Genomic DNA, 13,750 nt, shown 5'->3' on the forward strand with positions numbered 1-13,750 from the left:
CTCATTAAATGGCGGAGCAGGCTCGAGGGGCCAGATGGCCTACTCCTGTTCCTAGTTCTTATGTTCTTATGATATATTTCCAAGTCAGGATGTTGAGTGATTTGGAAGGGAATTACCAGGCAGTGGTGTTTCCATGTATCTGCTGCACTTGTCCTTCTAGATCAGGATCTTTTCTAAGAGTGGGTCACAGGTGGGTGTCAGGAGGGAAGGGGAGCGATCGTTTGAGGCCTTCCCGATCACAGGAGAAGCACCCAACGGCCACAACTGGCACTTTTGTTGAGAATGGTGCCACTCCTGTTTTTTAAAGGAGAAGGAAATTAGGCTGTGTGCGATCTTCCGGCCATAAGTGGCAGCAGTGAGCAGGTCATACGCCCTGCACATACACTTGCTGTCAAGCCCTCCAAGTACTAATTGGCGCCAAATCACGGAGGAGAGCTTCTTCAATTTTCTAGCTACTGGCAAGCAAGGCAAGAGGATTATGAAGATGAATTGTTTTCTTATAAGAAATGGCCAGAGACACACACAGGCAGTGTATCTAGAATCTCATGTCTGAATCTGCTGGAGAGAGCTGCTCAGGCAAGTGCAGGACAGGGCAGAGCAGTGCTCGTGTTAGCTCTGTACAGAGCTCCAGGGCCTCTGATTAACAACTTACAAAGATTAAACTTAACTCTGGAATGAAGATGTATAAAGCTAATTTCTTCAGATATGGTTTTGTCATTTGTGCTGATACAAAGCCCACGGGCAGCACGGTAGCACACTGGATATCACTGTTGCTTCACAGCGCCAGGGCCCCAGGTTCGATTCCCGGCTTGGGTCACTGTCTGTGCGGAGTCTGCACATTCCCCCTGTGTCTGCCTGGGTTTCCTTCGGGTGCTCCGGTGTCCTCCCACAAGTCTCGAAAGACGTGCTTGTTAGGTAATTTGGACATTCTGAATTCTCCTTCTGTGTACCCGAACAGGCACCGGAATGTGGCGACTAGGGGCTTTTCACAGTAATTTCTTTGCAGTTAATGTAAGCCTACTTGTGCCACCAAAGATTATTATTATTAGTGTTATCTACAGGGAAGTATGGTAGCACAGTGGTGGGGGGGGGGGGGGGGGCAGTAGCACAGTGGTTAGCACAGTTGTTCACAGCTCCCTGTTCTCCCTGTGTCTGAATGGGTTTCCTCCGGGAGCTCCTGTTTCCTCCCACAGTCCAAAGATGTGCAGGTTAGGTGAATTGGCATGCTAAATTGCCCTTAGTGTCCAAAAAGGTGAGGTGGGATTGCTGGGTTACGGGGATAGGGTGGAGGCATGGGCTTGGGTTGGGTGCTCTTTCCAAGGGTCGGTGCAGACTCGATGGGCTGAATAGCCTCATTCTGCACTGTAAATTCTATGATAAGTACTGGCAAATGAGAGAAGTTTCAGATTTTGAAAGAGAAGTGGTGGGTGAAAAATTCAGTTAACTTTAAAGCTGACTCCAAATGAAAAGACTACGCTGCTGTACCTGACCTGTGATAGCACATGAAAAACATGCCAAAGGTCCATGAGGCTGTCAGCATTCTGGAGCAGCATCTCCCAGGAGTATCCAGTGCTGAGTAAAACCAGCATTTTGTTGCTATTGCCCTTCATGATGACCAAATGTACGAGGTTGCATTTTCTACTCTCAGAAAGATGAAGATGGTACAAAGGAACTGGCTGAAGTCTGCACCTCATATTCGCGCATTGCCCTCCCCTCCTGTGAATCTGATTGGAGTAAGATTGTGAGGACCAAGCAGGCTCCCCTTGCACATCAAAGGTATGTGAACATGGCGCGGGTCATGAAGCTCTGCCAGCGTGCGTCGCAAGTGTCGAATGGTTGGATAAAGTGTGTACCAGGAAAATAAGTTTGAAAAGCACTGTTCTAGATGGTAGTGGTTGTGGATTTGGAAGGTTCTGCCTAAGAGCCTTGATAAGTTCCTGCAGTGCATCTTCTAGATGGTACGCATGGCTGCTATTGTGTGTTGGTGGAGGAGGGAGTGAATGTTTGTGGAAGGGGTGTCATTCAAGCGGGCTGCTTTGAGCTCGATGGTGTGCAGCTTCTTGAGTGTTGTTGGAAATGCACTCATCCAGGTAAGTGGAGAATATTTCATCTCACACCTGACTTGTGAGATGTGACTTATAGATGGTGAACAGACTTCGGGGAGTTTGGAGCTGAGTTAGTTGCCACAGAATTCCTAGCCTCTGTCCTGCTCTTGTAACCACAGTATTTATATGGCTAGTCCAGTTCAGTTTCTGATCAATAGTAACCCCAGGATGTTGTACATGGGGTGACAGTAATGCCACTGAATGTTGAGGGGGTTTCTTTCCTGTTGGAGATGGTCATTGTCTGGCACTTGTGTGATGCAAATGTTGCTTGCTACTTGTCAGCCCAAGCCTGGATATTGTCCAGGTCTTGCTGCATTTGTACATAGACTACTTCAGTATCTGAGGAGTCATGAATTGTGCTGAACACTGTGCAATCATCAGCAAACATCTCAATTTCTGACCTTATGATGGAAGAAAGGCCATTGATGAAGCAGCTGAAGATGGTTGGGCCTAGGACACTATCCTGAGGAACCCCTGCAGTGATGTCCTGGGACTGAGATGACTGATCTCCAAAAACCACAACACGAACAAGTTGACCACACTCCAGTATAACCTCAGGATGGTGTCATAACACGATGTACAAGCATATTTTACTAACAGTTAATAACTATTGTATACCCAGACTCTAGAGCTGTGCAATATTCTGTAACTTATTACAAAGCAAAATATTGCAGATGCTGGAAATCCAAAATAAAAGTAGGAAATGCTGAGAAATTCAGCAGGTCTGGCAGCATCAGTGGAGAGAGGAACAGAGTTAACGTTTCGAGTCCATATAATGTCACCAAAGCTGAAGAGAGTTAGAAATGTCAGTAACCGATGGAAATACATAATAGTGCTATCATTTATTAATCCGCTGAACAATGTAAAACTCTCCAATGGAATTTACTATTCTTTTAGTGTCATGTTGATCAATAATTTACTGTTGACACAAAACAATGAAAGGGACATTCTCCCGCCATTAATAAACCGACACAACATTCACACTTCCCTCTGAAGCAGCGATACAATGCTTAGAGAGCCCAAACAAATTCAGCCCAATCCATACTTTGCAATGAGGAGGGAATAAGGTGTTGTCCAAAGTTTAAATTATCGTGCATTTCTCTAGGCCAATCCATCACCCCTTTCACCTTACATCATGAAGAATCTCTCCTACACTCGCACCAGGCAACAAACCACTGCACTGTTCTCAGACATAAAAGGGCTCAAAGGTTTCTGCCCCTTTGACGCTGCTCTGCTGGGCACAGTCTTGTCTAAATCATGAGGAGGGATATTCGCAGTCTCCCAACACACATTTTCCATCTTTCATGCTTGCAGGATGTGTCTGTCAAGGATACACAGGAAAGATGTGTGGTATTATCATAACTATCAGCATGACAAGGTTAATGTAGTACCATGAATAACCACTAGAGGGAGCTGCAGATACTACTATATAAAGCAGTGATGATAGACCTTTGGGGAGGAGTGTATGCAGGAGACAGCTAGTGAAGATCACAAGAGCAGTTAGTGTGAGAAGGTAAGATTGCAGTTTAAACCTGTGAGTGAGATTAGCATTGTTAGATTTTATTGATCAATTCTGTATTCTGAAAGGACTAAGTGTCAAAACCCAGTTTATTAGTGTAAATAAAATCAAAGCTTTGTTGAAGTAAAAGCTAGACTGTGGTCTTTATGAAACACTACGCCAACCATCCTAAATAAGCAACACAAAGAACACCACAAGATTGGCTATTAATTGACTTGGAACCTCTACGAAGGGGAGTGTGGGAGCTGCAAGAGTGTTGGGAGAAGACAGCTCAAAATAGGTCTCATATATGATTTTTTTTGTTGTCCTTCTCCCTTCCTCCTTGCACCTACAGATTGATATTGGACTTTCTGGCTGCTGGCAACCAGAAAGGTCTCATCAACCAGACCAATCTCTCTGTTTCCTGATCCTAAAAACCCATATTAGGGCACGAGCCTCTGCTGGAGCTGCCCCCTGGGGTATTTAACTGATTCAGAGAAGGTAAATCAGATGGTTTGGGGGTTGGACAGTTGACAGGTGGCGTGTTGCTTCTGTTTAGCGACTGGCACACGAGGGTACCAGGATAACCCAGGATTTTAATTTAACTATCAAAACACTTACATCAAACAAATAACGTAGCAATGGAAATAGGTGTATTGACATTAATGATCTGTCCGAATTAATGGTACAGGATCATTTCACTAGCTGAAGGAACAGCTGGATTGCTTGTAGCACATAGAGAACTGGTCAAAGAGTTGGCTCATGTTTTCCAATCAACAACACCAAATTTACATCCATTGCTACGAAACAAGATGACAGATAAAACCTCTCAACCCTTTCACAGTCCAAGCACAATTTCAGCCGCCACCCTTGAATCTCAGTGGACTCTCCCCTCTGTGAACCGGTGAGTGAACGGCTTCCATTTGCCAGTGAACTACTCCAAATTATTTCCTCCTGTTTATTCTTTTCATCAACAGGATCACATTGAAATAATGAAAGATAATGACCGGTTATCAAGTTCAAGCAGATGAGAATGCTGAGCATTGGCAGAACACAATGAATATTTCAATGTAGCCCTCCGCCTGGCTGTCAGGCCCTGCAATGCCTACCACGTGATTTCCATGGTCCGGAAGTTTGGTTTGCATGGGGTCTGGAGAGGTAGTAACCGGAGGGATTCATTTAAATAAAGTTGAAGGTCTGGGTACTGCAGGCCAATTTTTTTTTTCTTTTGTTGCCTTTTACTGATATGGCGGGTGGCATATTTTTTGGCTTCTAAACCTGCCGTTCAGGTTCGAGGAGGTGCCCGAGTTAAACAATGTGCTGTCAAGGCTCTGCTCGCATTCAGATGCTCTTCATTAGGTCCCAGTTTGCTCTGGTTGGTTATTCTTGCTAATAGTTCATTAAATAATATCAGCCATGATTGAATGGCGGAGCAGGCTCGATGGGCCAAGTGGCCGAATTCTGCTCCGATGTCTTATGGTCTTATGGTCTTAAAACTCATGCCCTTGCACTGATGTGGTCTTACCTCTGCAGGCTGGCTCAGTCTCATTCCATTGGGGATCCCGGATGTCCACACATTCTATGATCACTGACCCTTGTTCCAAGGTGTACCCCGGATCACATGAAAACTCGGCCACAGTTCCCACTTGATACGATGTGTCACCCGTTGTGAAATTTCCATACTTAATGAATGGCTCGTAACAATGGCCCTGTTCAAAGGCTGAAACAGGAAGAAAATATACGCTCAAAAACAATTTTTATTTGAGAAATTCCAAAGAATTATGTACAGACACTAGCAGATCCTCCACGGCATAGAACAAAGAACAAAGAAATGTACAGTACAGGAACAGGCCCTTCGGCCCTCCAAGCCCGTGCCGACCATGCTGCCCGGCTAACCTACAATCTTCTACACTTCCTGGGTCCGTATCCCCCTATTCCCATCCTATTCATGTATTTGTAAAGATGCCCCTTAAATGTCACCATCGTCCCCGCTTCCACCACCTCCTCCGGTAGCGAGTTCCAGACACCCACTACCCTCTGTGTAAAAAACTTGCCTCTTACATCTACTCTAAACCTTGCCCCTCTCACCTTAAACCTATGCCCCCTAGTAATTGACCCTCTACCCTGGGGAAAAGCCTCTGACTATCCACTCTGTCTATGCCCCTCATAATTTTGTAGACCTCTATCAGGTCGCCCCTCAACCTCCGTCGTTCCAGTGAGAACAAACCGAGTTTATTCAACCGCTCCTCATAGCTAATGCCCTCCATACCAGGCAGCATTCTAGTAAATCTCTTCTGCACCCTCTCTAAAGCCTCCACATCCTTCTGGTAGTGTGGCGACCAGAATTGAACACTACACTCCAAGTGTGGCCTAACTAAGGTTCTATATAGCTGCAACATGATTTGCCAATTCTTATACTCAATGCCCCGGCCAATGCCTTCTTGACTACTTCCTCCACATGTGTTGCCCCTTTCAGTGACCTGTGCACCCGTACACCTAGATCTCTCTGACTTTCAATACTCTTGAGGGTTCTACCATTCACTGTATATTCCCAACCTGTATTAGACCTTCCAAAATGCATTACCTCACATTTGTCCGGATTAAACTCCATCTGCCATCTCTCCGCCCAAGTCTCCAAACAATCTAAATCCTGCTGTATCCTCTGACAGCCCTCATCGCTATCCGCAATTCCACTAACCTTTGTGTCGTCTGCAAACTTATTAATCAGACCAGTTACATTTTCCTCCAAATCATTTATATATACTACAAACAGCAAAGGTCCCAGCACTGATCCCTGCGGAACACCACTGGTCACAGCCCTCCAATTAGAAAAGCATCCTTCCATTGCTACTCTCTGCCTTCTATGACCTAGCCAGTTCTGTATCCACCTTGCCAGCTCACCCCTGACCCCGTGTGACTTCACCTTTTGTACTAGTCTACCATGAGGGACCTTGTCAAAGGCCTTACTGAAGTCCATATCGACAACATCCACTGCCCTACCTGCATCAATCATCTTTGTGACCTCCTCGAAAAACTCTATCAAGTTAGTGAGACACGACCTCCCCTTCACAAAACCATGCTGCCTCTCACTAATACGTCCATTTGCTTCCAAATGGGAGTAGATCCTGTCTCGAAGAATTCTCTCCAGTAATTTCCCTACCACTGAAGTAAGGCTCACCGGCCTGTAGTTCCCGGGATTATCCTTGCTACCCTTCTTAAACAGAGGAACAACGTTGGCTATTCTCCAGTCCTCCGGGACATCACCTGAAGATGTGGTGAGATGTTTTATAACGCTGGGGGCTTGCCAGAATGCGATGGGGAATGTATGACACCAAGTAAGTGAAGGATCTGTAGAAAGTGCGCACTGTGGACAGATTGGTAATATATTACTGCACCTAAACTACAACAATGAAGACACTTCAAAAGTACTTCATTAACTGTGGAGTCTTATGAGATGCCCTTTTATCAATCTCCCAAGGCACTGCACACGGAGGGTAAAAACAAAGTGTAGTCTTCATGTGAAGCTCGAGAACAGATCACCATTGATTCAGAAATAAAAACAGAAAATGCTGGATTAACTCAGATCTGGAAGCATCTAAGGAGAGGAACAGAATTAATGTTTTGAGTCTGTGTGACCTGTCTACAGAACTGATAAAATTCAACTCTTATTTACAGTAATAAGATTTGACATTTTTGTGGCGTATTGGATTATATTTTCTGACATATTTTTGAGAAGCCTAGGATATTTGGAAAGCAAACAAGAAGCGATTATGTTCTATTTGTGGACAAAGCAGGCTGGTGAAACCAGTCCCTCCCTCAAGGCAGCATGTTTCGGTTCCAGAAGCGGACATGTGAGCCTGACAGAAATGTGAAAGGTCCAGTGGCCTGGAATTGCTGGCTCTCCTGAATTATCAAGCGTTTCCCTGCAGCATAGGCTGGGGATTTGATGGCACAAAACTGAGGTGCTGCAGCATCACTAGTGGTGGGAAGTGTGGAAGTTAATTACAGTGTGGCAAGTTTCCAATGACAATTGTAACAACTTGCATATAAATAGCACCTTGAATCAAGTAAATTGTCTTATGGTTTTTTAAAATAAATTTAGAGTAACCAATTCATTTGTCCCAATTAAGGGACAATTTAGCATGGCCAATCCACCTACTTGCACATCTTTGGGTTGTGGGGGTGAGACCCACGCAAACACGGGGAGAATGTGCAAACACCACACGGACAGTGGCCCAGGGTCGGGATCGAACCTGGGACCTCAGCGCCGCGAGGCAGCAGTGTTATCCACTGCGCCACCGTGCTGCCCTCGTCCCATGGGGTTTGAGTGTTACGAAACAAAATTGAGTACTGAGCCACATAAGGAGATACATAGAAAGATACATAGAAAATAGAAGCAGGAGGAGACCATTCGACCCTTCGAGCCTGCTCTGCCATTCGTTATGATCATGGCTGATCATCAAGTTCACTACCCTGATCCCGCCTTCCCTCCATATCCCTTGCTCCTTTTTGTCACATGAACTATATCTAATTCCTTCTTGAAATCACACAACGTTTTGGCCTCAACTACTTTTTGTGGTCGTGAATTCCACAGATTCACCACTCTCTTAGGTGAAGAAATTTTCCCTCACCTCAGTCTTAAAAGATTTGCCCCTTATCCTCAAACCATGACCCCGAGTTCTGGACTCTCCCACCATCGAGAACATTCTTTCTGAATCTACCCTGTCTAATCCTGTTAGAATTTTGTAAGTTTCTATGAGATCCCCTCTCTTCTAAACTCCAATGAATATAATCTTAACTGATTTAGTCTCTCTTAATATGACAGTCCCGCTATCCCATGAATCAGCCTGGTAAACTTTTGTTGCACTCCCTGCATAGCAAGAACATCCTTCCTCAGATAAGGACACCAAAACTGTACATCATACTCCAGGAGAGGCCTCACCAACGCCCTCAACAATTTCAGTAAAACATCTCTATTCCTATACTCAAATCCTCTCACGATGAAGACCAACATACCATTTGCTTTCTTTTCTGCCTGCTGTACCTGTGTGCTTACTTTCAGTGACTTATGCACGAGGACAACAAGGTCTTGCTGAGTATCCACCTCTCTCAATTTGCACCCATTTAGATAATAATGTGCCTTCCTATTTTTGCTAAAGTGTGAGGGCATTAGATGGGTGCATTTTAAAGGGGTTTCAAGAACCAAGGACCTAGGTATTTATGATGGAGAAAGTCGACGCAAAAAGTTTGACAGAAGCGTGACAGCAGAAAGTAAGGTTTTGAAGACGGGAAGTGTGTACTGATGTCAGCTTTTGAATTTAACTTAGCAGGTTTATTAGAGTTCACACTATATGAAGCATTCTAATTCACACATACATGCCAGATCTACTTAAGGGTAGAAGCACATGGAAGTGTACTGACAACCTATTGATCAGTTTTTAATGTTAATCAGAAGAGCAAGGCAGCTTTCAGAAATCCAAACTTTAGTGCACCAAAAATACAGGAGCCCAAGATTGCTTTGTGTTGCTATGTTCTGTGGAGCACCCTTCCACTAAAATTAAATACACATTAACTAAAGTCCACTTGTGTTGATTCGTAATCTGTTTCACTTGGGTACAAAGGGACGGAATTACAGAATTTAAGGCTTCAAGAATCAAGGACTTAGGTACTTAGAATTCACTCGGGTACAACCGACTTTCCTTGCACTGTAGTCAATTCAGTAACCTGAATTGCCTGAGGTAATAATACATAAAGGGTCACCTTTATCAGGAAGCACAGGTCCATATCAGTCAGCCTGTCTTCCAATCTCATTCTCAATCCATTTAGAATGCAGTTACACAGAATGGCAACTGGAATATCAACTTTCATCCAGGGAACAGCTCATTTACGCAGCCTGCTTTTGACTTGACTTCTTCTGCCAGGTATAGAACAGTATGCCTGACCATAGACCACATAGCACCATATGGTCCCAGCAGTTTAACTTTGACAGATAGAGTGGGAGTGCCTAGACACAGGCATTCCCAGTAAGTTTAAAAGACACCCCAGTGTGTCCAGGGGACCAAATGAACATGTCCTATCAAACAACCTGTTTGATACTGTGCTCTAATCATGCTGCAAGAAATGTCAAGGTTAAGCAGTGTGAGATATTTGCTCTGCAGTTTCACACCATTTCCCCTCAGAATCAAACTACAACCTGACTCTGCCCTTTTTATTATAACTCTAGCACAACAGTGTAGGAGGGAGGGTATCCATTATCTGGACCACTGGGAACTCTTCCGGCAGGTGTGACCTATATAAGGACGGGTTGCATCTAAACTGGAGAGGCATAAATATCCTGGCCGTGAGGTTTGCTCATGTCACATGGGAGGGTTTAAACTAGTATGGCAGGGGGGTGGGCACGGGAGCAATAGGTCAGAAGGTGAGAGCATTGAGGGACAACTAGGGAATAGGGCCAGTATGGCTCTGAGGCAGAGCAGACAGGGTGAAGTTGCTGAACACAGCGGGTCTGGTGGCCTGAAGTGCATATGTTTTAATGCAAGAAGTATTACGGGTAAGGCAGATGAACTTAGAACTTGGATTAGTACTTGGAACTATGATGTTGTTGCCTTAACAGAGACCTGGTTGAGGGAAGGGCAGGATTGGCAGCTAAACGTTCCAGGATTTAGATGTTTCAGGTGGGATAGAGGAGGATGTAAAAGGGGTGGCGGAGTTGCGCTACTGGTTAGGGAGAATATCACAGCTGTACTACAGGAGGACATCTCAGAGGGCAGTGAGGCTATATGGGTAGAGATCAGGAATAAGAAGGGTGCAGTCACAATGTCGGGGGTTTACTACAGGCCTCCCAACAGCCAGCGGGAGATAGAGAAGCAGATGGGGAGACAGATTTTGGAAAAGAGTAAAAACAACAGGGTTGTTGTGATGGGAGACTTCAACTTCCCCAATATTGACTGGGACTCACTTAGTGCCAGGGACTTAGACGGGGCAGAGTTTGTAAGGAGCATCCAGGAGGGCTTCTTCAAACAATATGTAGACAGTCCAACTAGGGAAGGGGCTGTACTGGAGCTGGTATTGGGGAATGAGCCGGGCCAGGTGGTAGAAGTTTCAGTAGGGGAGCATTTCAGGAACAGTGACCACAATTCAGTGAGTTTAAAGTCCTGGTGGACAAGGATAAGAGTGGTCCTAGGGTGAATGTGCTAAATTGGGGGAAGGCTAATTATAACAATATTACGCGGGAACTGAAGAACCTAGATTGGGGGCGGATGTTTGAGGGTAAATCAACATCTGACATGTGGGAGGCTTTCAAGTGTCAGTTGAAAGGAATTCAGGACCGGCATGTTCCTGTGAGGAAGAAGGATAAATACGGCAATTTCCGGGAACCTTGGATAACGAGAGATATTGTAGGCCTCGTCAAAAAGAAAAAGGAGCCATTTGTCAGGGCTAAAAGGCTGGGAACAGACAAAGCCTGTGTGGAATATAAGGAAGGTAGGAAGGAACTTAAGCAAGGAGTCAGGAGGGCTAGAAGGAGTCACGAAAAGTCATTGGCAAATAGGGTTAAGGAAAATCCCAAGGCTTTTTACGCGTACATAAAAAGCAAGAGGGTAGCCAGGGAAAGGGTTGGCCCACTGAAGGATAGGCCAGGGAATCTATGTGGAGCTAGAGGAATTGGGCAAGATACTAAATGAATAATTTGCATCAGTATTCACCAAAGAGAAGGAATTGGTAGATGTTGAGTCTGGGGAAGGATGTGTAGATAGCCTGGGTCACATTGAGATCCAAAAAGATGAGGCGTTGGGCGTCTTGAAAAATATTAAGGTAGATAAGTCCCCAGGGCCTGATGGGATCTACCCCAGAATACTGAAGGAGGCTAGAGAGGAAATTGCTGAGGCTTTGACAGAAATCTTTGGATTCTCACTGTCTTCAGGTGATGTCCCGGAGGACTGGAGAATAGCCAATGTTGTTCCTCTGTTTAAGAAGGGTAGCAAAGATAATCCAGGTAACTACAGGCCGGTGAGCCTTACGTCAGTGGTAGGGAAATTACTGGAGAGAATTCTTTGAAACAGGATCTACTCCCATTTGGAAGCAAATGGACGTATTAGTGAGAGGCAGCATGGTTTTGTAAAGGGGAGGTCGTGTCTCACTAACTTGATAGAGTTTTTCGAAGAGGTCACAAAGATGATTGATGCAGGTAGGGCAGTGGATGTTGTCTTCAGTAAGGCCTTTGACAAGGTCCCTCATGGTAGACTAGTACAAAAGGTGAAGTCACACGGGATCAGGGGTGAGCTGGCAAGGTGGATACAGAACTGGATAGGTCATAGGAGGCAGAGATTAGCAATGGAAGGATGCTTTTCTAATTGGAGGGCTGTGACTAGTGGTGTTCCGCAGGGATCAGTGGTGGGACCTTTGCTGTTTGTAGTATATATAAATGATTTGGAGGAAAATGTAACTGGTCTGATTAGTAAGTTTGCAGACGACACAAAGGTTGGTGGAATTGCGGATAGCGATGAGGACTGTCAGAGGATACAGCAGGATTTAGATTGTTTGGAGACTTGGGCGGAGAGATGGCAGATGGAGTTTAATCCGGACAAATGTGAGGTAATGCATTTTGGAAGGTCTAATGCAGGTAGGGAATACCCTCAAGAGTATTGAAAGTCAGAGAGATCTAGGTGTACAGGTCCACAGGTCACTGAAAGGGGCAACACAGGTTGAGAAGGTAGTCAAGAAGGCATACAGCATGCTTGCCTTCATTGGCCGGGGCATTGAGTATAAGAATTGGCAAGTCATGTTGCAGCTGTTCGAACCTTAGTTAGGCCACACTTGGAGTATAGTGTTCAATTCTGGTCGCCACACTACCAGAAGGATGGGGAGGCTTTAGAGAGGGTGCAGAAGAGATTTACCAGAATGTTGCCTGGTATGGAGGGCATTAGCTATGACGAGCGGTTGAATGAACTCGGTTTGTTCTCACTGGAGCGACGGAGGTTGAGGGGCGACCTGGTAGAGGTCTACAAAATTATGAGGGGCATAGACAGAGTGGATAGTCAGAGGCTTTTCCCCAGGGTAGAGGGGTCAATTACTAGGGGGCATAGGTTTAAGGTGAGAGGGGCAAGGTTTAGAGTAGATGTACGAGGCAAGTTTTTTACGCAGAGGGTAGTGGGTGCCTGGAACTTGCTACCGGAAGCAGGGACGATAGTGACATTCAAGGGGCATCTTGACAAATACATGAAGAGGATGGGAATAGAGGGATACGGACCCAGGAAGTGTAGAAGATTGTAGTTTGGTCGGGCAGCATGGTCGGCACGGGCTTGGGGGGCCGAAGGGCCTGTTCCTGTGCTGTACTTTTCTTTGTTCTTTTCTTTGTTCTTTGTGAAGAAGGAACCATTTCACAGCAATGCTAATATTGCAATATAAATGTAATTGCCACTTCCGAGGCACAGGGCAGCTAGCCTCTTGCTCTGGCTCCCTGTACTCATGAGGAAGACTGTGTAATGCCTCTCTAACCTCACCTCCAACAATGTTCTCCGCTGGTTTCCTTCCTTCATATGACATATTCAGGAAGTCAGCTGCACAATTCATTATTTGTACTTCTCCTTATAATGCAAACAGTTATTATCCCCCTATATTTTTTCTTGAAAGGTGTTGACACAGCATTTGCCAAACATTTTTTATTCATTCAAGGGATGTGGGCGTCGCTGGCTAGAAAAGCATTTGTTGTCCATCCTGAGTTGCCCTTGAGGGGGTGGTGGTGAGCTGCCCTCTTGCATTGCTGTAGTCCCTATGGTGTAGGTACAGCCGCAATGCTGTTGGAAAAGAAGTTCCAGGATTTTGATCCAGCGACAATGAAGGAACGCCAATATAACTCCAAGTCAGGGTGGTGTGTCGCTTGGAGGGGAACTTGTCACGGGGCGCCAAGGTAGCACAGTGGTTAGCACTGTTGCTTCACAGCGCCAGGGTCCCAGGTTCGATTCCTGGCTTGAGTCACTGTCTGTGGGAAATCTGCACATTCTCCCCGTGTCTGCGTGGGGTTCCTCCGGGTCCCGAAAGACGTGCTGTTAGGTAATTTAGACATTCTCCCTCAGTGTACCCAAACAGATGCCGGTGTCTGGCAACTAGGGGCTTTTCACAGCAACTTCATTGCAGTGTTAATGTAAGC

General features: G+C 45.4%; 1 protein-coding gene across 4 annotated transcripts in view; it reads right to left on the bottom strand.

Annotated features, from left to right (window-relative positions):
- The window catches only part of sez6b (seizure related 6 homolog b), a 1,259,716-nt gene that overhangs the window by 210,274 nt on the left and 1,035,692 nt on the right, over positions 1-13,750 (bottom strand). For all 4 annotated transcript variants that reach the window (XM_072469583.1, XM_072469584.1, XM_072469582.1 and 1 more), the window contains exon 8: positions 5,129-5,323. In XM_072469583.1, the coding sequence (XP_072325684.1) occupies positions 5,129-5,323 (195 nt within the window). The remainder of the gene's footprint in view (positions 1-5,128; positions 5,324-13,750) is intronic.

This window comes from Scyliorhinus torazame, chromosome 12 (genome assembly GCF_047496885.1).
Source record: "Scyliorhinus torazame isolate Kashiwa2021f chromosome 12, sScyTor2.1, whole genome shotgun sequence".
Lineage (NCBI taxonomy): Eukaryota > Metazoa > Chordata > Chondrichthyes > Carcharhiniformes > Scyliorhinidae > Scyliorhinus > Scyliorhinus torazame.